This window comes from Choloepus didactylus, chromosome X (genome assembly GCF_015220235.1).
Source record: "Choloepus didactylus isolate mChoDid1 chromosome X, mChoDid1.pri, whole genome shotgun sequence".
In the NCBI taxonomy this organism is placed as follows: Eukaryota; Metazoa; Chordata; class Mammalia; order Pilosa; family Megalonychidae; genus Choloepus; species Choloepus didactylus.
The window spans coordinates 74709197-74735224 of NC_051334.1; the positions used below are offsets into that span (position 1 = coordinate 74709197).

At 38.7% G+C, this 26028-nt stretch overlaps 2 protein-coding genes and 1 pseudogene across 2 annotated transcripts in view; all 3 read right to left on the minus strand.

The window, feature by feature from the left end:
• SLC7A3 (solute carrier family 7 member 3) overlaps nt 1–17908 on the minus strand; it is a 126913-nt gene extending 109005 nt beyond the window's left edge. Inside the window, exons 1-2 of the mRNA XM_037821399.1 lie at nt 17680–17908; nt 4472–4554 (exon numbers count right to left, since the gene is read on the minus strand). The gene's annotated coding sequence lies outside the window, so the exon portion shown is untranslated. The remainder of the gene's footprint in view (nt 1–4471; nt 4555–17679) is intronic.
• Nucleotides 1309–1892, minus strand: LOC119522770 (annotated as a pseudogene).
• A 1070-nt stretch (nt 17909–18978) lies between the features above and the next one.
• On the minus strand, nt 18979–20303 carry LOC119523125 (biogenesis of lysosome-related organelles complex 1 subunit 6-like). Its single transcript, XM_037821900.1, has one exon. It carries the CDS (start codon nt 20222–20224, stop codon nt 19706–19708), a length of 519 nt encoding a protein of 172 aa, XP_037677828.1. The 5' UTR covers nt 20225–20303; the 3' UTR covers nt 18979–19705.
• Between the last annotated feature and the right edge of the window lie 5725 nt (nt 20304–26028).

The window sequence follows — 26028 nt, forward strand, 5'->3', positions numbered from 1 at the left end:
TCCTCACCTGGAAATGTCCTTCAGTATGTACCCTCTCAGAAAACAAACTAGCTATCATTTATTGAACACTTTTACTAAGTGATTTTTGTCTATTAGCTGATTTTAATCCTGAATCAACTCTATGAGGTAAAAACTACTGTCAGCTTTTTACAGATAAGAAAACTGAGATTTAGAGTAGTTAAATAATTTTTCCATCTAGTAAATGGTAGAATTTAAATACAGGCCTTCAAAGCCTGAAACTTTTACCACTGTGCTACAGACAATGTGCATTACGCAGAGTTGATTGCTTTATCCTCTATGCTCCATAGCATTCTGTTCACCATTCCATGGTAATGGCAGTTATCATACTAAATTGTAATGTTTCTGTTTACATATCATTGACCCCACTTGACTGTAAGCTCCATGGCAATAGAAAAAAGAGTCTTAGTAATCCTTATCAGTGTGTTCAGCACATTTTCAGTACTCAATAAATGCTCACTGTGTAAATGAATTCCAGAACCTCTCTCTGGCCTTTTGGTTGCTGTCTTCCTTTTCTTCTTCTTGCTCTGTCCCTTCATTATTCATTCAACCATAAGCATTGAATGCTGATAATTTGAAAGTGTTTAATAAAAATCTCCTTTCACATACTAAGTGAATTTATATGAGCGGATGAACATTTAGAACCTTGTTTTGTTTTCTTTTTCTTTCTTTTTTTTAAGAGCAGCTCAGTGATTTGGGGGTCAGTTAGTACAATACTAAGAACCTAAGGGGAAAATTACAAACTGACACTTAACCTCAATGCCGGTACTCATCACGTTTGGTTACAACTAAGGATAAATTAATTTTTGTATTACTAATTTTTTTAGAACATAAATCAAAGCCATTAACTTGAACTTGAGGTATATACACAATACATATACAACATTATGCAAAATATTTTTCATAAGTAACACTACACATTAAAATATTGGGAACTAAATATCTGTGCTGATTTGTATTTTGACTTAATAGAACAAGAAGAGAACAACATTCAACCACGGAGGTTTATACTGATAATAGAGCTCTTAAAGTTAATAATGTCTTCCACCTTTTATACTTACCACAGGCTACACAATGTCCTGAGAGGGTTAATTATGGGAAAAATGTCAGTCACAGCTTTAAGACCTTACTTTGGAGGGAACTAATGAAAGTCAATTGGAAGATGAGACTTCATCTTTGTTTTCAAATGAGTGGTCTTAATTTTTCTTCTTATAGAAAAAGTTTAAATCAATTTATTATAAATATATCTAAATCATTAATCTTTCAGCTTTCAGGAAAAGTCCAGCACTTCGTTTATACAAAGTCTATGAGAAGAGATGAGTAGAGATCATCTAATCTTAAATTGTGACACCATCCATTCAACTCCTTGGCACAATCCCTCACCTGTAAGAACATAGCATGCTTGGATATGCCACTGGTGATCTTTAACAGAAGTTAGTTTCAAAAACTGGGTGATTTCTGCCACAAGCATACATTTTTTAATATCTTGTTTATTAGCAAAAATCAGCAATCCAGCTTTTCTTAGGTCCTCACGTTAACATTTGATACAGTTCTCTAGTTACAGAAATCTTTTCTCTGTCTGTACTGTCCACAACAACTATCACAAACTCAATGTTAGTATAGTAAGCGTTCCAGGAAGAATGAACAGATTCTTGGCCACCAATATCCCACATTAGGAAAAGTGTATTATTAACAACTATCTCTTCTACATTACTTCCTGTTGTAGGGGATGTATGTACAACTTCCTTCATAGAAAACTGGTAAAGGATGGTAGTGTTCCCTGCATTATCGAGCCCAATAATGATAACTCTGTGCTCCTGGTGATTGAACAGTCTCCATATCCCGGGGAAGAGAATTCCCATTCTTGGGCAGCAGACCCCACTCCAACGACCCACTGAGGGGGAGGAGAGAGACGAGCCAGAGCCTCCACCTCTGCTGCTGCTGTTCCTGCACTTGTCGCTGGCCTGCTTCCTGGGAACCGGAGGGAGGCCAAAGCCCATGTCGCCCTGCCACATGCGAGGCCTCACCGCTGCCGCAGTGGTACTTCACCTGGCTTGCGGACATCGCCGACGTGTTCTAGAAATTTGCTTTTTGAATTAACTTTCTGTTTCAGTAGCCAAATCTACTGACACCTTCTCTTTAACCTATTAATGTTCTCAAGTCTTTGCCCATCTTTTTGAAAACACAGTGCTCCTTTGACTATGCTCTTATCGTCTAGCTAATACCCACTTCCCCTTACACCCTTTCCTTTTGCCGTACTTTTTCAAAGATTGGTTTGCATTTCCATACCTCCTATTCACTTTTTTAAAATTTGGAAATACTTTAAGCAGACAAAAAAGGGAAGAGATTAATATAATAAACACCCATGTATCCACAACTCAGCTTGTCAAATCAACATTTTGACAAATTTCCTTCCTAATTTTTTTAAAGAAATAAAACATCACTGATACAGTTTTAAGCATCATGTGTACCTATTCCTCCCCCTTTCCTCTTCTTATCTCCCCAGAGGTAACAACTATTCAGACTTTAGTATTCACTATTTCCATGCATGTTTTTATATTTATACTACATATGTATATATCCCTAAAAATATACAGTTGTGGGAGATTGCTACAGTAATGGCTCCCGATGAATCATGCCTCTCTAAATCCATACCCTTGGGTAGTCTCCTCCCACATTAACTGTAGAAGTGGCCATGTAACTTGCTTTGGCTAATGGAATAGCTGCAAGTATGATGCAAGCACCGGCTTAAAAAAGCACTTGCACATTGGTGCTTGCCCTCTTAAAATGCAACCACCATATGAACAAGTCCACAGCAGCTTTCTGGAGAGGTCACAAGGAGGAAAACCTAGACACCCTGGCTCACAGCCTGCCAATGGCCAGACATGTGAATGAAGCCATCCTTAGAACATCTAGCCCTTGCCAAGCTGCTAGCACAAGCAAGACCAGGCAAGACCACAAGAAATGCCCAACTGAGTCCAGTCCAAATTGCTGACCCACAGAATCTTGAGCAAATGAAATAAATGCTGTTTTAAGCAACTAAATTTTGGTGTGGTTTAGCTTTATGTCAGTGGTATCATAATATACATGTCAGGGTCATGATTTGCTTTTTTGCTTCTTCATATTTAGATCTTCCCATGTTTACACATATAGCTCTAGTTCATTCATTTTTAACTTAGTGAAGAATGCCTTCATATGAATATATAGCAATTTACTTATCTGTTCTCTTATTAACAGACATTTGTGTTTCTGTTTTTTTTTTTACTGTTATGAATCCTTTTGCACTAGGAATGGAATGACTTGGTTGAAAGGTAAGAACATTTTCAACTTTATTAGATATTGTCAAGTTGTTTTCCAAAAAGGTTGTATAGGTCCTCAATCCCTTATCTACAATTTTGAAATCCTCAAATCCCTGAAATGCAAAAGTATTTTCCTAACTATGGTCTTTTCACTTTGTTTATGATGTTTTGGTGTTCTCTGCTATTTAAAAGTTTTTTGTTTTAATGTTTCCCTTATGGTTGTACTTTACACCACTATTCAATCCACTATAAACTGGTTTCTGAACTCTACCACTTCAGTGAGGTCACCAACTATTAAAAAAATAACTTTTTATTCTGAAATAATTTCAAACTTACAGGACAATTGCAAAAATAATACAAATCCCATACAGAGAACTCCAACATACCCTCCCCAGATACCCAGATCCACCAACTTTTAACAATTTATCACATTTGCCATATCATTCCATACATCTATCCATATATCTGTATACCTTTCTACATATTTTCTAAACATTTGAGAGTAAGTTGTATGCACCATGTTCCTTGAACACAATACTATCATGTACATTTCCTAAGAACAAGAATAAATAGAACAACATGGTGATGTGAACAGCTACTGAAAACTTCTCTCCAGAGATTCAATGAAAAAAGGACAATTCTGAATTGTTTGAAACTCTGGAGGAGGATATAGATTGGAGAAAGATACTACAAATGTGAAATTGAAGAAAGTGAAGAAATATCAAGTAGGAATCTTCCATACTGGACCAGCCAGTCCTCTCAGCCTCCTCACTCAGACTCAGCATGAGAAAGGCACAGATTCAAGCAGACAGGATCCCTCCCACTACCGACACAGACTACAAAATCTCTCACAGCAGTGAGACATTGCCCTCACCATTTGAAGACCTGGGGGACAGGGGAGGACATTTCAAGGCCCAGGTCAGTGAGGGACAGAGACTGAGAAAACATGGACAGAGACTCTGTTTCCAGCCCTGGGTCTGAAAGCCCTTCCCCCACTGTTGAGGGACGCAGCAGCCAGCAGCTGTTTTCTTGCCTTGGGGATGATGGGAGTACTGGGTCAGCTGAGGAAGTACTTTGCTACAGGTGGAGCCCCACATTGAGCCAGATTGTGGCCAGCAAAGTGAGGGCATAGGACTCCTGCAGTTTCAGCTCACCTGTGTAGATGCAGCCTGTGCTCAGAGGCAAAGCAGCTTCTCCGGACAATTAAGGTGCCAAACAGCGCCATCTGCTGGACAGTCTAGAAGAAGCAAGGGAATTAAAAATTTTTTTTTTAAAAGATTCCCCAGACCCTTTATTAGGACCGCAGGAGCTGGTCTATACACCCGGCCCTGCTTTGGCTGAGAAATACAGAAGAACCAACTGATAAAGCAGGGCTTTAAAACAAAACCATGGTGGAGAATTCAGGGGTGTTGGACTTCCCCACCTCGATGGTTGCTGATGTGCTCACAGACATAGGGGACTGGTGGTTTGATGGGCTGAGCCCTCTACCATGGGACTTGCCCTTGGCAAGACTGTTGCTGCAAAGGAGAGGCTAGGCCTGCCTATAATTGTGTCTAAGAGCCTCCTCCAGAATGCCTCTTTGTTGCTTAGATTTGGCCCTCTCTCTCTAGCTAAGCCAACTTGGCAGGTGAAATCACTGCCCTCTCCCCTACATGGGATCTGACACCCAGGGGTGTAAATCTCCCTGGCAATGTGGAATATGACTCCTGGGGAGGAATATAGACCCAGAATCATGGGATGGAGAACATCTTCTTGGCCAAAAGGGGAATGGGAAATGAAATGAAATAAGCTTCAGTGGCAAAGAGATTCCAAAAGGAGCCGAGAGGTTGCTCTGGTGGGCACTCTTACACACATTATAGACAACCCTTTTTAGGTTCTAATGAATTGGAATAGCTAGCAGTAAATACCTGAAACTATCAAACTACAACCCAGAACCCCTGAATCTTGAAGACAATTGTATAAAAATGTAGCTTATGAGGTGTGACAATGTGATTGGAAAAGCCATATGGACAACACTCCCCTTTGTCTTGTTTATGGATGAATGAGTAGAAAAATGGGGGAAGAAAAAAAAAAGGAGAAAAAGGCACCCAGTGTTCTTTTTTACTTTAATTGTTCTTTTTCCCTTTAATTTTTTTTCTTTTTCTTTTTGTGTATGTGGTAATGAAATTGTCAAGAATTAATTTTGGTGATGAACACACAACTATATAATGGTACATAAACAATTGAATGTACACTTTGTATTGTATGACTGATGGTATGTGAATATATCTCAATAAAAATGAATTAAAAAAAAAAACAAATCCAGGTCTTGCTGGCTGGCAGAAAACAGAGCACCACTGGAAGCCAGCAGATTTGTATTACCACACACAGTGAACTTGCTGGGGTGCCCAGTGCCTACCATCCATCCCTGTGGCAGACCATGGTGGCTGCCAGACTTTGGGGGGAAGGCTGGGGAGCAGAGCTAATCTGAGAGCTGGCTAGTGAGAGAAACAAAGAAAAAATAGAGGTCAAAGACAATCAACAAGAAAACCCTAGGCAAAAGAGAGAAAACAACCTCCAGAATAAACTAATTGATAAAATCAGATGCCTATACAGCAAAAAAGTCACAAGCTATACCAGGAAACATGAAGATATGGCCCAGCCAAAGGAACACACTAACACTTCAACTGAAATTCAGGAGTTGAAGCAACTAATTAAAGATATTCAAACAAATCTTCTAAGTCAAATCAACAATTTGAAAGAAAATGTGACAAAAGAGATGAAGGATATAAAGAAGACACTGGGTGACCCATAAGGAAGAATTTGTAAGCTTGAAAAAACAAATGGCAGAACTTATGGTAATGAAAGGCACAATACAAGAGGTGAAAAACAAAATGGAGACAAAGGACAGAAGACTTGGAGAGGCAGAAGAAAGGACCAGTGAATGAGATGACAGGACATCTGAAGTCCTAAACACAAAAGAACAGATAGGGAAAAGAATGAAAAAATATAAGCAAGGTCTCAGGGAACTGAATGACAACATGAAGTGCACAAATATGCATGTTATAGGTGTCCCAGAAGGAGAAGAGAAGGGAAAGGGGGCAGAAAGAATAATAGAGAAAATAATCAATGAAAATTTCCCAACTCTTATGAAAGACATAAAATTACAGGTCCAAGAAGCACAGCATACCCCAAACAGAATTGATCCAAATAGACCTACTACAAGACACTTACTAATGAGATTGTCAAATGTCAAAGTCAAAGAGAGAATTCTGAAAGCAGCAAAAGAAAAGCAACCCATCATGTACAAGGGAAGCTTGATAAGACTAAGTGCAGATCTCTTAGCAGAAACCATGGAGGCAAGAAGGCAGTGGTTTGATATATTCAGAAACTGAAAGAGAAAAACTGCCAACCAAGAATGCTATATCCAGCAAAACTGTCCTTCAAAACTGAGGGAGAGATTACAATATTTACAGATAAACAGATGCTGAGAGAGTTTGTGAACAGGAGACCTCCTCTACAAGAAATACTAAAGGGAGTGGTACAGACAGATAGGTAAAGACAGGATAGAGAGGTTTGGAGAAGAGTGTAGAAATGAAGATATCAGGAGATAGAAAGAGGGTAGAGATTGGGCATTTGATGCTGAAGGAGTATAGAATGTTTGAGAGGATTGACTGTATAGATCCAGAAATGGATAATACAATACTGTGTAATGGTAGCACAATATTGTAAGAACACTGAACAAAGATGACTGTGAGTACAGTTGAAAGAGGAAGGTTAGGGGTATGTATGACACCAGAAGGAAAGACAGAAGATAAAAATTGGGACTGTGTAACTTAGTGAAACCCAGAGTGGTCAATGATTGTGATTAAATGTACAAATGTAAGAACATTTTTACATGAGGGAGAACAAATGAATGTCAACTTTGCAAGGTGTTGACAATGGGTTGGTATTGGGGAAAATACACAATCATTGCAAACTAGAGTCTGTAGTTAACAGTAACATTGTAATATGCTTCCATTAATTGTAACAAAGGCAATATAACAAAGCTAAATGTCTATAAGAGGGGGTTATAAGGGAGGGATATGGGATTCTTGGCGTTGGTGTTGTTGTCTTTTTATTGTATTGTATTTTTCTTTTTTCATTTTTCTCCTCTTCCTCTTTCTTTGCAGAATAAATGGAAATGTCCTCATATAGATTGTGATGGTGAATGCATAACTATATGATTATACTGGGAACTTTTGATTATTTATTTGGGAAGGAATGTATGGTGTGTGAATAAAACCACTTTTAAAAAAAAGACCACAGCAGTGGCACAAATCACTGCTGTCAGATACTTTCCTGGATCTTCTTGGACTTGTTTTGTGACCATGAGTAAATTTCCCACCATGGTCCTTAGACTCCCAATAAATGATGGAAAGCAAAGTTAATTAATAAATAAATTAATTAATTAAATAGGACAGTCTGTGTTCATGGATTGCAAGGCTAAATGTCATTAAGATGTAAATCCTACCCAAATTGATCTACAGATTCAATGCAATTCCAATCAAAATTCCAACAGCCTACTTTGTAGACATGGAAAAGGCAACTATCAAATTTATTTGGAAGGGTAAGGAGCCCCAAATAGCCAAAAAAAAAAAAAAAAAAAAACTTGAAAAAGAACAAAGTTGGAAGACTCACATTTCCTGACTTTAAAGCACATTACAAAGCTACAGTGGTCAAAACAGCATTGTACTGGAATAAAAATAGATATACTGACCAATGGAATCAAATTGTTAACTCAGAAATAGACCCTTACATCAATGACCAATTGATATTTGACAAGGCTGCCAAGTCCACCCAACTGGGACAGAATAGTCTCTTCAACAAATGGCGCTGGAAGAACTGGATATCCATATCCAAAAGAATGAAAGAGGACCCCTACCTCACACCTTATGCAAAAATTAACTCAAAAATGGATCAAAGACCTAAATATAAGAACCAGGTCCATAAAATTCCTAGAAGAAAATGTGAGGAAGCATCTTTAAGATCTTATGGTAGGCAATGGTTTCTTAGACTTTACACCCAAAGCACAAGCATCAAAAGAAAAAAATAGATAAATGGGATCTTCTCAAAATTAAAAACTTCTGTGCTTCAAAGGACTTTGTCAAGAAATGAAAAGGCAGCCTAAGCAATAGGAGAAAATATTTGGAAACCACATATCTGATAAGGGTTTAATATCCAGAATATGTAAGGAAATCCCAACAACTCAGCAATAAAAGACAAACAATCCAATTTAAAAGGGGCAAAAGACTTGAATAGACATTTTTTCAAAGAAGAAATACAAATGGCCAAAAAGCACATGAAAAGATGCTCAACATCTCTAGTTATTATGGAAATGCAAATCAAAACCACAATGAGATATCATTTCACACCGACAGGAATGACCACTATTAAAAAAACAGAAAGCTTCAAGTGTTGGAGAGGAATGGAGAAAGAGGAACACTCATTCACTGCTAGTTGGAATGTAAAATGGTGTAGCATTTGTGGAAGACGGTTCCTCGGGAAACTATGTATAGAATTGCAATCCCGCTACTAGGTATATACCCAGAAGAATTGAAAGCAGGGACATGAACAGACATTTGCACACTGATGTTCATAGTGGCATTATTCACAATTGCCAAAAGATGGAAACAATTCAAGTATCCATCAGCCAATGAATGGATAAGCAAAATGTAGTATAAACATACGATGGAATATTGTTCAGCATTTAAGAAGGAATGAAGTTCTAATGCATGCAACAACATGAATGAACCTGGAAGACATTATGTTGAGTGAAATAAGTCAGACACAAAAAGACAAATATTGTATGACCTCGCTAATATGAATTAAGTATAATATACTAACAAATAAAGTTAGAATCTAGAATATAGGTTACCAGGAGATAGAATGTAGGTAGTGAATGGGGAGCTAATGCTTTATTTGTGCAGAATTTCTATTTAGGTTGATTGAAAATGATTGGAGATGGATAGAGGTGATGGTAGCACATTACTGTAAGTATATTTAACAGTGCTGAATTATGTGTGTGAATGTGGATGAAAAGGGTAGTTTTAAGTCAGGTATGTTACTAGAAGGAAAGCTAGAGGATAAAACTTGGGACTGTGTAACACAGTGAACCCTGTGGTGAATGATTTCTGTGGTGAATAGTACAAATATAAGAATGTTCTTTTATGAACTATAACAAATGTACGTCACTAATACAAGGTGTTAATAATAGGGTAATATATGGGAAAAATACACCTAATGAAAACTATGGACTATAGTTAAACAGTAACATTTTATTATTATTTAAATATAAATAAATCTATAGAGACAGAATTAGATTGGTTGTTGTTTAGGGCTGAGGAAGGATAGAGGGATTCAGAGGTGACTACTAAAGGGTATAGGGTTTTTCTTTTTGGAGTAACGAAAATGTTCTAAAATTGTGGTGATAAATACACAACTCTGTGATTATACTAAAAGCCACTGATTGCACACCTTGGATGGATTGTATGGTATGTGAATATATCTCAGTAAAACTGCTTTAAAAAAAGAATTTCCAGTGCCAAAGAGAAAGATAGATAGATTAAAAAAAATTTAATAGGCAAATATTTCTCCAAAGAACACATACAAATGGCCAATAAACACAGGAAAAGATGCTCTGCATCATTATTGTCAGGGGAATTCATATCAAATCACAATGAGATACCACTTCATATCCACCTAGGATGGCTATAATCAAAGAGACAGAGAATAAGTTTGGGGGAGGATGTTGAGAAATCAGAACTGTCTTATACTGCTGGTGAGTAGGTAAAATGGTACAGCCTCTTTGGAAAACAGTCTGTATGTTCCTCAAAAGTTTAAATGTGAGTTATCAGATGACCTAGCAAGTCCACTCCTAGATAAATATCTAAAAGATTTGAAAATATATGTACATGCAAAAAACATTACATGAATATTTATTGCAGCATTATTCATAATAGCCAAAAATTGGAAACAACCCAAATGTCCTTCAATTGATTAATGGATAAATAAAATTTGGTATATATATATATCAGAATTTGACTTAGCAATTAAAAGAAATGAAGTAGTGATACATGCCACAACATGGATGAATCTTGAAAACATTATGCTAAATGAAAGAAACCCATCACAAAGGACAACATATTGTATGATTCCAATTTATGAGAAATGTCCAGAATAGGCAAATCTATAGAGACAGAAAGTAGATTAATAGTTGCCTAGGACTGAGAGTGCTGGGGAGATTGGGAGTGATGGCTAAGGCATGTGGCATTTCTTTTTGGGGTGATGAAAGTATTCTAAAAGTGACTGAGGTTTATTTGGAAGGGTATGGTGCCCCGAATAGCCAAAAATATCTTGAGAAAGAGGAACGAAGTGGAAGGTCTCACATTACCTGACTTTGAAGCATATTACAAAGCTACAGTGCTCAAAACAGCATAGTAGTGGCATAAAGACAGATATACCAACCAATGGAATTGAATTGAGTGTTCAGAAATAGACATCTACAGACAATTGATCTTTCATAAGGCAGTCAAGCCAAAGCAACTGGGACAGAGCAGCCTCTTCAATAAATGGTGTTTGGAGAACTGGATATCCATTTCCAAAAGAATGAGAGAGGACTCCTATTTCACACCTTATACAAAAATTAACTCAAAATGGATCAAAGACCTAAATATTAGCACTAAGACCATAAGATTCTTAGAAGAAAATGTCAGGCAATATCTTAAAGATCTTGTGATAGGAGGTGGTTTCCTAGACCTCACACCCAAAGCGTGAGCAATCAAAGAACAAATAGACAAATGGGATATCCTCAAAATTAAACACTTTTGTACATCAAAGGACTTTGTCAGAAAGGTAAAAAGGCAGCTTACACAATGGGAGAAAATATTTGGAAATCACATATCAGATAAAGGTTTAATATCCCAAATATATAAAGTGACCCTACAACTCAACAACAGAAAGAAAAACAACCCAATTAAAAAATGGGCAAAAGACATGGACAGACACATTTCTGAAGAGGAAATACAAATGGCTCAAAAACATGAAAAAATGATCAACTTCACTGGCTATTAGGGAAATGCAAATCAAAACCACAATGAGATATCATCTCACACCTACAAGAATGGCTATAATCCAAAAAACAGAAAATTTCAAGTGCTGGAGAGGATGTGGAGAAAGATGCACACTTATTCACTGTTGGTGGGAATGTAGAATGGTGCAACCACTCTGGAAGACAGTGTGGCGGTTCCTCAGGAAGCTAAGTATGGTTTTGGATATGACCCAGCTATCCCATTACTAGGTATATACCCAGAGGAACTGAAAGTTAAGACACAAATGGACATTTGTAAACTGATGTTTATTGCATCATTATTCACAATTGCCAAGAGACAGAAACAGCCTGTTCTGGTTTGCCAATGCTGCCAGAATGCAAAACACCAGAAATGGACTGGCTTTTATAAAGAGGGTTTATTTGGTCACACAGTTACAGTCTTAAGGCCATAAAGTGTCCAAGGTAACGCATCAACAATCGGGTACCTTCACTGGAGGATGGGCAACGGCATCCGGAAAACCTCTGTTAGCTGGGAAGGCATGTGGCTGGTGTCTGCTCCAAAGTTCTGGTTTCAAAATGGCTTTCTCCCAGGATGTTCCTCTCTAGGCTGCAGTTCCTCAAAAATGTCACTCTTAGTTGCTCTTGGGGTGTTTGTCCTCTCTTAGCTTCTCCGGAGCAAGAGCCTGCTTTCAATGGCCATCTTCAAACTGTCTCTCTGTCTCTCACCTGCAGCTACTCTCTCAGCTTCTGTGCATTCTTCAAAGTGTCCCTCTTGGCTGTAGCACGTTCGCTCCTTCTGTCTGAGCTTATATAGTGCTCCAGTAAACTCATCAAGGCTCATGCTGAATGGGCAGGGCCACACCTCCACAGAAACTATCCAATCAGAGTCATCACCCACAGTTGGGTGGGGCACATCTCCATGGAAACAACCCAATCCAGACGTTCCAACTTAATCCCCGCTAATATGTCTGCACCCACAAGACTGTATCAAAGAACATGGCTTTTTCTGGGGGACAGAAATATACAAACCGGCACACAGCCCAAGTGTCCATCAATGGATGAGTGGATAAACAAACTGTGGTACATACACACAATGGAATATTACACAGCTGTAAGACAGAACAAAGACACAGAACATATAATAACATGGATGAACCTTGAGGACACTATGTTGAGCGAAGTTAGCCAGAAAGAAAAAGACAAATACCGAATGGTCTCACTAATATGAACTAACGTTAATTAGCAAACTTGGAGAGTTAAAAGCTGATAGCACATGCTACCAGGAGATACAAAGAGGGTAGAGAGCAGGCATTTGATGCTGAAGGACTACAGAATGTTCAGCAGGATTGTTTAGATCCAGAAATAGATAGCACAATACTGTGTGATGGTAGCACAATATTGTAAGTACACTGAACAAAGATGTCTGTGAGTAAAGCTGAAAGAGGTGGGCTATGGGCCTGAACGACACCTGAAGATAGAAGATAAAGACTGGGACTGTTCCACTTAGCAAAAACTGAAGTGGTCAATGATTGTGACTAAATGTACAAATATAAAACTGTTCTTGCATGTGGTAGAACAAATGAATGTCTACCATGTAGAGTGTTGGAAAGGGGATGGTATTGGGGAAAAAATATAATCAAAGCAAACTGGAGTCTATGGTCAACAGTAACATTGTAATATGTTTCCATTAAATGTAACAAAGGCAATATACCAAAGCTAAATGTGTATGAGAGGGGGATATAAGGGAAGGATATGGGATTCTTGGTAGTGGTGGTGTTGTCTGACCCTACTATAATATTGTATTGTATGATATTTTATTTTTCTTTTAATTATATTTTTTACTATTCAGTAAAAAAAACTTTTTTTGTAGTAATCAATGTGTTCAAGTGCTGACTGTGGTGATAAATGCACAACTGTATGATGATACCATGAACGGCTGATTGTACACTGTGGATAATTATATGGTATGTGAATATAGCTCTATAAAATTATATGGAAAAATACAAACAGGGATAAATGTGCTGGAGAAAATATGGAGAGAGGGATGTATGTATTTACTGTTGGTTAGGAGGCAGAATGGTATAGCCTTTCTGGAGGACAGTGGAGTGGTTCCAAACAAAGCTAAGTATGTGGGGGCCATAAGGTCCTGCAACCTCGTTAGGTGGCATATACCTGGAGGATCTGAGAGCAGGGACATGAATGGACATTTTCACACTGGTGTTTATGGAGGAAGTATTCATGATTTGCAATGGGTGGAGGTGGCCTAAGGGTACATCAACTGAGGAACAGAATGGTGAACTGTTGTGTGTGCATACAAAGGGATATTGAGCAACTACCAGGAGTGAAGCTGTGAGGCACACAAGGAGGTGAATGGATCCTGTAGACAGCATTTTGAGTGAAGTACACCAGAAACAAAGGCAAACACTATAATGCCTCACCGACATGGACTATCTACAATGTGTAAACTCAGAATTGAACCTTAGAGCACAGCTTATCGGGGGGTGCTTATTGTAATCATCCCTAGATTGTAAGCTCTTACAGCAGTCACATCTATTCCTGAATTGTAATGGCTGTCTCCAGATTCCAAGATGCTGATCCCTTTGTGTATAATCTGATCCATCCCTGGAACTTTGGGTATCTGTGTGACACCTGAAACTCAGAGCTAGAACTCAGCTGATATGAATGTCTGTATTAGCACATATAGCAACTGTTAAAAAAGCTGAAAAAGAGTCCAGACTTCAACTAGAGATATGAATGAAGCAGATGTGGTTAGGACTAGGGCAAATCAGGCCAAAGGGTAAAGGACATACTGATTGCATTTTAAAACTTCAAATTCCATGTGAGACCAAGGGAAGAGATGTTTAATTGGTGCAAGATCTATATTTCCTAAACAACTTCACTCATACAGTTTGTTCAAACACCATAATTTAATGGGAAGTGAGACCTGGTAGGTTTGCATAGGTTAGTGGGAAATAGCAACACATCCCAAAGTAATTTGGACAGAGAATAAAAATATATATGCAGGGCCCCCCTGAGGAGTTGGAAGAAAATGTAGAGGTGTTGGGCTTCCTCGCCTGGATTGTTGCTGACGTTCTCACAAACATTGAGGACTGGCAGTTTGATGTGCCGAGCCCTCTATCACAGGACTTGCCTTTATGAAGCTCATTACTGCAAAGGAGAGGCTAAACCTGCTTATGATTGTGCCTAAGAGTCTCCCCTGAGTACCTCTTTGTTGCTCAGACATGGCCCTCTCTCTCTAGCTAAGCCAACTCAGAGGTGAACCCACTACCCTTCCCCCGATGTGGGATCTGACTCCAAGGGGTGTAAATCTCCCTGGCAATGTGGGATATGACTCCCAGGTATGAATCTGGACCTGACATTGTGGGATTGAGAACATCTTCTTGACCAAAAGGGGGATGCAAAATGAAACAAAGTAAAGTTTCAGTGGCTGAGAGATTCCAAATGGAGTGATAGGTCACTCTGGTGGGCATTCTTATGCACTATATAGATAACCCTTTTTAGGTTTCAATACACTGGAATAGCTAGAAGTAAATACCTGAAACTATCAAACTGCAACCCAGTGCCTTGACTCTTAAAGACAATTTTACAGCAATGTAGCTTACAAGGGGTGGCAGTGTGATTGTGAAAGCCTTGTGGATCACACTCCCTTTATCCAGTGTATGGATGGATGAGTAGAAAAATGGGGACAAAAACTAAATGAAAAATAGAGTAGAAGGGGATATGATTTTGGTGTTCTTTTTTACTTTCATTTTTTATTCTTATTTTTACTTTTTCTGGTATAAGAAAAATGTTCAAAAATAGATTGGGGTGATGAATGCACAGCTATATAATGGTACTGTGAACAACTGATTGTACATTTTGGATGATTGTATGGTATGTGAATATATCTCAATAAAATTTAATTAAAAAAAGTTATTGTGGTGATGGTTGCACATCTCTGAATACACTAAAGGTCATGGAATTGTGCACTTTAAATGTGTGAATTGTGTGGTGTGTGAATTATAACTCAGTAAAGTTATTTTTAAAAATAGGAGACTCTTGCAAAGAAAAAACAACACACACACACACACACACACACACCATTCTCTACCTTAAAACTTTATCCTCCATGGCTCCTTTCTAGATTTAACAAACTTAGGTCCATAAGAACTACAGTCCACTTCCTCCCTTGCTATATAGATTTAGAAGTCTATCTCCTCCTCATTAACTTCAATTAGCTGGTCTGAGAGCCTCAACAGGACCCCTTTTCTAAGTCCCCAGTGACACTTCAACTCCAGGCAGCCTCCTTCACTCTCCCCAGACAAGTAACCTAAGGAACTAGAATCAAAAGGTTATCTGCACTAACTGTACAGTAACCTTTACCTTTTACACTCTTACCGTTTTTCTGTTTTTAACTAGTATGGCCTGTCTACCTAACCTGTAGATCTTTTTGTTATTTTCCCAAAAATTCATGAACTGAGTCAAACATGCAAAAACTTTTAAAATGCTAAGTGTAAATGCTAACTAAAAATGCTAATATTAAAAGTGGTATTCTAGGAAAAGTGTGCATAGAAGAAAACCTAATTTCTTACAAACTGGGGAAACAAAGGGAGTTACCTTCCTTCAAACTGGTCTCATTTGCACTCAAGGGAGCCTAATTTCCAAGAGGTTCTGACCCTGAAATTTTCTTCTGAAAGCTGTTCTGACAAGAAATAACTAATTGCATACTTATCTGTGAAGAACAATTAGCCACATTATTGAACTTCCATCTCATTATTTCTCCTTTCCACTGCCTGATAACAGTGACTATTTATTGGGTTCTAAGTATGTGCCAACACCGTACTATGCACTTTATATATTTTCTCATTAATTCTTACAATAACCATAAAAAACAAATATCATTAATCTATTTGATATATGAAGAAACCAAGGTTTGGAAAAGCTAAGTAATTTTCCCATGATCACACAGCTACTAAATGGGAGAGCCAGGATTCATTCTCTTAGCCATTAAACATTAAAGAACTCTATAAAAAATGATTATCATCAGCAGCCCGTCTATCCCGCGACCCTTAAGAGCAGCTGGCAATTACCCAAGAGCTATATGAAACAGTGTTTTCGGGGTCTCCAGTAACCAGTCACACATTGGACGCAAGTTTGGAATTGGAGGAAAAGCTGAGATCGCAGCGAACATTGTAAGTTTCCCGGACCAGGGGTCTGGCGCCCCTCCCCACCCAGACCTCACAGACTGTCTTGCTGCCGGCTCCCTGAAAGGGGGGAAAAAAAAACCAAAAAGCAGCAATCTGCTGAGGGCAAGAAGGGAGGCTCAACCCAGCCTCAACTGCAGAATTAATTAACAAATTAATTAACTAATTTTGGGAGCTTGGGTGCTAAAGAAGGGCTGGGCTCCGAGAAGTGGGGGCACGTAAAAGCGGGCACCCATTCCCAGACTCCAAAAAAGCCATTTTTTTTTTCCCTACATTTTGTCCCTTCTGGCTTCTCACTGATCCCTTATCTTTTTGCATTTCAATAGCCCCCCGGCAGGGGTGGAACTGAAGCTGTTGGAGAGTAATTATCAGACAATAGCCCAAAGCATATCTTTAAATGCTCTATTCTGACACTAACAAAACTTCCAGGCTGGGGAAAGACTTTTTTTTTTTTTTTTTCAGAGGCCCTTGTATTTTATTAAATGTGTAAAAAGTAGTCCTCATTATCCAAGCTCAAAAACACACTAATATATGAGGGTATACAATTGGCAAATTTGTAAAACTACATCCACACTCACTGCAGACACAATCTATGTTATATTCTACATCTGCATATTTACCTGATTACAACTCCTAAGTAAATACAAAAGGAATTCTCACCATTTCGTTCAGTGCATGTCGTATAGTTTCAAAACAAAGGCAATTTTTTTCAACCCCAAACCAAAAGCCTCCCAGGCACCAATTAACTATTTCATTCAAAAATACAGAAGACTAATTATGAGGGTTCCCATTCAGATTTGGTCAATAATGTGTTTCTATGTTAATGAAATACAACTAATGTTTTAAAGTTTAACTACCAAGATAACAGTACTCTGATGCATAATTGACCTTAAAATACTGAATGTTTATATATATACATATATATAATATACACATGTATATGTATATATGTACCAGTTTAGACATTTTTTTAAGTCTTCAAAATTTATATAATGTAACTCTAAAAGTATGTGTGCCTTGCCATTCATTCAATAAACATTTATTTTAATATCAGTCACAAAAGTTCATTTAATTAACCAGAATTCTGTACCTGTTTCCTGTTTGCTAGAGTTCAGTCTCAATTCTTATTTCATAATATTAATCTGAAGAGTTACTAGGACATTTTTAAATTATTTCACTGCTTATAAATAAAAATCACTAGATAGTCTAGACCAATGGTTCCTTGCATCAGAATCATCTGGGGAGCTCTTTTTTAACATACAGATTATGGGCTCTAACTCATAATTACTGAATAATAATGTCCTGGACCATCTGTGGTTTTTTTAAAAGTTCCCCATGAGATAATAATATGCAGCCTAGTGAGAAATCCTCTGACATAGACCAGTGGCTCTCAAACTTTAGAACGCTTCAAAACCACTTGAGGAAACTTCCAACAAACAATCAAACAAAAAGCAGATTTGATTCAGTAGATTTAGAGTGATGTCCAGGAACCACCACTTTAAAAAATCATTGCAGCCGGTAACACAAACCACCCTGAGAAACAATGCACAGACTTTACCAGGTTAAAAATGAGTACATTCAGCAATTTAGGTGACATTGTCCTGCAAGCTCTAATGAATCCTGCCATGGGCAGTTTTATCAAGTGTTTGAGGGCAACACTTTTTAAGTAAATGTCTTTATATTCTTAAACAAAAGATCGAAGTTATGTGGATTGTGAGACCATTTTCATCCATTAAATAAGGGAAAGGCTCTTTCAAAAAAACCATAAACCTTTAAACAGACCAGGTTTTTCAGCAGTCAACTTAAATCTAACGCTACCTCAATCATTAACCTGATATGTGATAGAGGTAGTGATTCCAGCTTACCAAAAATGTAATGTGAATTATAAAAGATACACATTCTAATCTTATACCTTTATAAGTCCCATATATTCCCTATGTAATAGAGATTGGAGACCAGTTGAATATTAATACTAAAACAGTGAATAATGTGCTTTGAATTTTAAACAATGAAACTTCATAATATTTCCCTCATGTAATAGGTTGCTACATATAATACTGGGAGAAAAATTCTAGAAAACACTAAAGGTTATCATGCTGCCTTCTTTTGTGAAGAAACTATTTACTAATTTTCTACCATTCCTGTCATTATCTATAAAGTAGGAAGTTGGTATAGATCATTCCACTTTAGGAATTTTTAAAAAGCACAGAAATAGAAACTACATGTAAGGCCACACAGCAAATCAGAATATACAAAGAACTAGTGAATACACTTTCAAGTTGGAAAGCTGGGTTCATCATCTTATCTCAGTGTGTCACAACTGTTACTAAGTATTATAAATATTAAAGCATATATGAATGAGTGTTCCACAAGCCTACGCAAATCTTAAGGATAGATGTAATCTACTTTGAACCCAGAAGCTATGTAAGAACTAAGTAACAACAAGAAGGTGAACTGTGGTTTCAGACTCCAGGAAGCAGACAGAGCATAAGGTTAGTGGAAGCTATTTGGCATCTTGCTCACTTACCCTACCTCTAAGATGCTGTTATTTCACGTGCGCCCACTTTTCCTTCACGTTCTTCACAAAGGCCTATACCACCTCTATTCCAGTGGCACATGTGTTTAAACGTTGGCATTTCTTCTTAACTAAGACATGGAAAGGCAATTACCAAAAACCAATGTTGTATTACCAGAAAGGCAAGTCAACTCCTAAAATGCGAAACTGGAACTTTTAAATTTACACCTGTTAAGAAGCCAAAAATTTTATACTAATTTTTAACCATGTAGAGCAGATTGTTACAACAATCAAACCATTTTCCAGTTTATAAATGATTCAAGGCCAAAATAATGAAATTTAGAATTAAGTAAAACAAAAGTTGAAAAAAATATATATATAAATATAAAAACCAAGTAACATTATGTCTGCTACATAGACAGAAGTCTTGTTGAATGGCTGAAATGAAGATATAGAGACCCAGCAATGCTGAGAAATGGATTTTAAAACCTAACACAATGGTATAAGGCACTACCTTAACATCATTCTACACTTAGGTCATCTTAAATCCAAAAAATTTGGGGTTGGGAAAGAAAACACAAACACAGACACAGTCAACCTTTCATGTCCTTTTAGCTGGTTTGGCAGTTAACTGCTTTTCTCTTTCAATTTCCTTTTCTCGTTGCTGCTCCCTTTCCAACTCTTCCTTCTGCCTCTTCTGCTGCAGTTTAAGTGCTCTTTTTTTTAACTTTGATGTCTTTTCATGAAGCATCAGCATCTCTTTTCTTATATTCACCAACTTGGTATGATAGTGTTTAGCTTCAGTGAACAAAGCATTAATATCCAACATAGAATGACATTCTTTAAATTTTGAAATCTCTTGTTCCAGTGTATCTAATAATACAACTTGGTTTTGTGTAAGTTCCTGGAGGGCTTGTTTTGATCTCTGCAGATCTGGCAAATAATGAGAAAGTAATCCTTCTGCCAGTTGCTCCACAGCTTTGTCTTCTGCACTAAAGTCGTCTATTAACCCTTCATCTGGAGAGATGTCATTTAAACCCGGAGTAGTCTCCCCGACCCCGAGGCCGTCAGGGGTTCCTGCCAGGACCCCGTCCAGGGGCGGTGGCCCAGGGACATTCATGCCTGTCCTGCTGGGAACAGGGGAGGGGCAGGCCGCTAGACCGTCAGAAGCAGAAAAGCGGCACCCGGAAAGACTTTTAAAAGAGACTCTTTTTTTTTTTCCTTTTTTCTTTTTCTTGTTTTTCTTTTCTATTTTTTTTTTAATCTAAAAGTGATATATGTGGTTATTTTCTATCGGAAAGCCCAGGTTGAGGGACTAGGCTGGGCTTGGGGGGAGACAGAGTACCCACAGTGTCTTTGAGCTCCGTGTTCACTACTGAAGGCCTCCACCCCCGTCTTTAATTGGCAACTCAGGCTGACCAAGGAATCTACCTGGAGAGGCCCCAAAGAGGAGAGGGGAGAAGGGAATAGTGCCCCTGAGAGATAACTGGAGTTCTGAGGATTGGGAGAGTGGAGGGAGGTCCAGCTCAACTGGCAGTCCTCCTTTTGGGAAATCAGACCCCAGGGGCTGGAATTCAGATTCCAGCTTCAGTCAGCCATGCCCCCGACAGGATCAGAGTCACCAGGAGAACTAAAGTCTACATACCTCCTTACACTGGTGGGGGAGCTGCGGGCTGGCAAGTGCCACCTGCTGGACAGGAGAGGAAAAGCACCAATTCTAAAGGCCTCATAGGAGGGTCTCATTCTCAGGAAAACTCCATACCCTCCCAATGAGACCTGGGCCTCACTAGACTGGGAAAATCTGACTAGGGTCGACCATATCTGAGGAGACCCATTCACAAAAGGGTTACATAGAGGCAGAGAAAGAAACAGAAAAAACAAGAGGGGAAAATTCTGATCAACTAAATAGAACCTAAGTTAGAGGTCTAGAATAAGTTGAACTGAATAACAGAGGCCAGAGAACAAAGCCAACCAACAAGAAAACCACTAGGTAATAGATAGAAAACAAGCTCCAAAATAAACTAATCAAGAGAATCAGATGCCTAGACAACTTAAGATAACAAGCCATACCAGGAAACACGAAAACATGGGCCAGCCAAAGGAACAAACTAATAGCTCAGCTGAGATACAGGAGTGGAGGCAACTAATGCTAAATAAATTTGATGAAATGAAGGAAGATATAGCAAAAGAGCTGAAGGATATAAAGAAGACACTGGATGACCATAAAGAAGAATTCATAAACTTAAAAAAACAAATGGCAGAACTCATGGGAATGAAGGCCACAATGGAGGAGATGAAAAACACAATGGAGGGACACAACAGTAGATTTGAACAGGCAGAAGAAAGGATCAGTGAACTGGAAGACAGGTCATTCGAATTCATACACACAAAAGAACAGATGGTGAAAAAAATGGAAAAATATGAGCAGGGTCTTAGGCAGCTGAGTGACAATATGAAACGCACAAATATACGTGTTATGGGTATCCCAGAAGGAGAAGAGAGGGGAAAAGGGGCAGAAAGAGTAATAGAAGACATATTCACTGAAAATTTCCCAACTCTTATAAAAGACAGAAAATTAGAGATTCAAGAAGTACAATGTACCCCAAATAGAATAGATCCCAATAGACCTACTCCAAGACACTTACTGGTCAGATTGTCCAATATCAAAGACAAAGAGAGGATTCTGAAAGCAGCAAGAGAAAAGCGATCCATCACATACAAGGGAAGGTCAATAAGACTATGTACAGATTTCTCTGCAGAAACCATGGAGGCAAGAAGACAGTGGCATGATATATTTAAGATACTGAAACAGAAAAACTGCCAACCAAAAATTCTATATCCAGCAAAACTTTCCTTCAAAAATGAGGGAGAGATTAAAACATTTTCAGACAAACAGACACTGAGAGAGTTTGTTAATAAGAGACCGGCACTACAAGAAATACTAAAGGAAGTGCTACAGGCTGATAGGAAAAGACAGGAGAGAGAGAGTTGGAGAAGAGTGCAGAAATGAAGATTATCAGGAAAGGTAAAAGGAGAGGAAAAAATAAGATATGACATATAAATTCCAAAAAACAAAATGGTAGTAGAAAGTACTGCCCTTACAGTAATAACACAAAATGTAAATGGATTAAACTCCCCAATAAAAAGACACAGACTGGCAGAATGGATTAAAAAACAGGACTCATCTATATGCTGTCTACAAGAAACTCACTTTAGACACAAGGACAAAAATAGACTGAAAGTGAAAGGTTGGAAAAAGATATTTCATGCAAATAACAACCAGAAAGGAGGCGGGGCAAGATGGCAGACTGGTGAGCTGTATGTTTTAGTTACTCCTCCAGGAAAGTAGGTAGAAAGCCAGGAACTGCGTGGACTGGACACCACAGAGCAATCTGACTTTGGGCATACTTCATACAACACTCATGAAAACGTGGAACTGCTGAGATCAGCGAAATCTGTAAGTTTTTGCGGCCAGGGGACCCGCGCCCCTCCCTGCCAGGCTCAGTCCCGGGGGAGGAGGGGCTGTCAGCTCCGGGAAGGAGAAGGGAGAACTGCAGTGGCAGCCCTTATCGGAAACTCATTCTACTGATTCAAACTCCAACCATAGATAGACTGAGACCAGACACCAGAGAATCTGAGAGCAGCCAGCCCAGCAGAGAGGAGACAGGCATAGAAAAAAAACAACACGAAAAACTCCAAAATAAAAGCGGAGGATTTTTGGAGTTCTGGTGAACATAGAAAGGGGAAGGGCCCTGAGGCGCATATGCAAATCCCGAAGAAAAGCTGATCTCTCTGCCCTGTGGACCTTTCCTTAATGGCCCTGGTTGCTTTGTCTCTTAGCATTTCAATAACCCATTAGATCTCTGAGGAGGGCCCGTTTTTTTTTTTTTTTGTTTGTTTTGTTTTTTTTTTGTTTGCTTTGTTTTTTTTTAATCCTTTTTTCTTTTTCTAAAACAATTACTCTAAGAAGCCCAATACAGAAAGCTTCAAAGACTTGCTATTTGGGCAGGTCAAGTCAAGAGCAGAACTAGGAGAGCGCTGAGACAAAACGCAATAATCCAGTGGCTGAGAAAATTCACTAAACACCAAAACTTCCCAAGAAAAGGGGGGTGTCCGCTCACAGCCATCATCCTGGTGGACAGGAAACACTCCTGCCCATCGCCAGCCACATAGCCCAGAACTGCCCCAGACAACCCAGTGTGACGGAAGTGCTTCAAATAACAGGCACACACCACAAAACTGGGCGTGGACATTAGCCTTCCCTGCAACCTCAGCTGATTGTCCCAGAGTTGAGAAGGTAGAGCAGTGTGAATTAACAAAGCCCCATTCAGCCATCATTTCAGCAGACTGGGAGCCTCCCTACACAGCCCAGCAGCCCAGAACTGCCCTGGGGGGACGGCACTCACCTGTGACATAGCACAGTCATCCCTCAACAGAGGACCCGGGGTGCATGGCCTGGAAGAGGGGCCCACTTGCAAGTCTCAGGAGCCATACGCCAATACCAAGGACTTGTGAGTCAGTGGCAGAGACAAACTGTGGCAGGACTGAACTGAAGGATTAGACTATTGCAGCAGCTTTAAAACTCTAGGATCACCAGGGAGATTTGATTGTTGGAGCCACCCCCTGTCCCTGACTGCCCAGAAACACACCCCATATACAGGGCAGGCAACACCAACTACACACGCAAGCTTGGTACACCAATTGGACCCCACAAGACTCACTCCCCCACTCACCAAAAAGGCTAAGCAGGGGAGAACTGGCTTGTGGAGAACAGGTGGCTCGTGGATGCCACCTGCTGGTTAGTTAGAGAAAGTGTACTCCACGAAGCTGTAGATCTGATAAATTAGAGATAAGGACTTCAATTGGTCTACAAATCCTAAAAGAACCCTATCAAGTTCAGCAAATGCCACGAGGCCAAAAACAACAGAAAATTATAAAGCATATGAAAAAACCAGACGATATGGATAACCCAAGCCCAAGCACCCAAATCAAAAGACCAGAAGAGACACAGCACCTAGAGCAGCTACTCAAAGAACTAAAGATGAACAATGAGACCATAGTACGGGAGATAAAGGAAATCAAGAAGACCCTAGAAGAGCATAAAGAAGACATTGCAAGACTAAATAAAAAAATGGATGATCTTATGGAAATTAAAGAAACTGTTGACCAATTAAAAAGATTCTGGACACTCATAGTACAAGACTAGAGGAAGTTGAACAACGAATCAGTGACCTCGAAGATGACAGAATGGAAAATGAAAGCATAAAAGAAAGAATGGGGAAAAAATTGAAAAAATCGAAATGGACCTCAGGGATATGATAGATAATATGAAACGTCCAAATATAAGACTCATTGGTGTCCCAGAAGGGGAAGAAAAGGGTAAAGGTCTAGGAAGAGTATTCAAAGAAATTGTTGGGGAAAACTTCCCAAATCTTCTAAACAACATAAATACACAAATCATAAATGCTCAGCGAACTCCAAATAGAATAAATCCAAATAAACCCACTCCGAGACATATATTGATCACACTATCAAACACAGAAGAGAAGGAGCAAGTTCTGAAAGCAGCAAGAGAAAAGCAATTCACCACATACAAAGGAAACAGCATAAGACTAAGTAGTGACTACTCAGCAGCCACCATGGAGGTGAGAAGGCAGTGGCATGATATATTTAAAATTCTGAGTGAGAAAAATTTCCAGCCAAGAATACTTTATCCAGCAAAGCTCTCCTTCAAATTTGAGGGAGAGCTTAAATTTTTCACAGACAAACAAATGCTGAGAGAATTTGCTAACAAGAGACCTGCCCTACTGGAGACACTCAAGGGAGCCCTACAGACAGAGAAACAAAGAAAGGACAGAGAGACTTGGAGAAAGGTTCAGTACTAAAGAGATTCGGTATGGGTACAATAAAGGATATTAATAGACAGAGGGGAAAAATATGACAAACATAAACCAAAGGATAAGATGGCTGATTCAAGAAATGCCTTCACAGTTATAACGTTGAATGTAAATGGATTAAACTCCCCAATTAAAAGATATAGATTCGCAGAATGGATCAAAAAAAATGAACCATCAATATGTTGCATACAAGAGACTCATCTTAGACACAGGGACACAAAGAAACTGAAAGTGAAAGGATGGAAAAAAATATTTCATGCAAGCTACAGCCAAAAGAAAGCAGGTGTAGCAATATTAATCTCAGATAAAATAGACTTCAAATGCAGGGATGTTTTGAGAGACAAAGAAGGCCACTACGTACTAATAAAAGGGGCAATTCAGCAAGAAGAAATAACAATCGTAAATGTCTATGCACCCAACCAAGGTGCCACAAAATACATGAGAGAAACACTGGCAAAACTAAAGGAAGCAATTGATGTTTCCACAATAATTGTGGGAGACTTCAACACATCACTCTCTCCTATAGATAGATCAACCAGACAGAAGACCAATAAGGAAATTGAAAACCTAAACAATCTGATAAATGAATTAGATTTAACAGACATATACAGGACATTACATCCCAAATCACCAGGATACACATACTTTTCTAGTGCTCATGGAACTTTCTCCAGAATAGATCATATGCTGGGACATAAAACAAGCCTCAATAAATTTAAAAAGATTGAAATTATTCAAAGCACATTCTCTGACCACAATGGAATACAATTAGAAGTCAATAACCATCAGAGACTTAGAAAATTCACAAATACCTGGAGGTTAAACAACACACTCCTAAACAATCAGTGGGTTAAAGAAGAAATAGCAAGAGAAATTGCTAAATATATAGAGACGAATGAAGATGAGAACACAACATACCAAAACCTATGGGATGCAGCAAAAGCAGTGCTAAGGGGGAAATTTATAGCACTAAACGCATATATTAAAAAGGAAGAAAGAGCCAAAATCAAAGAACTAATGGATCAAC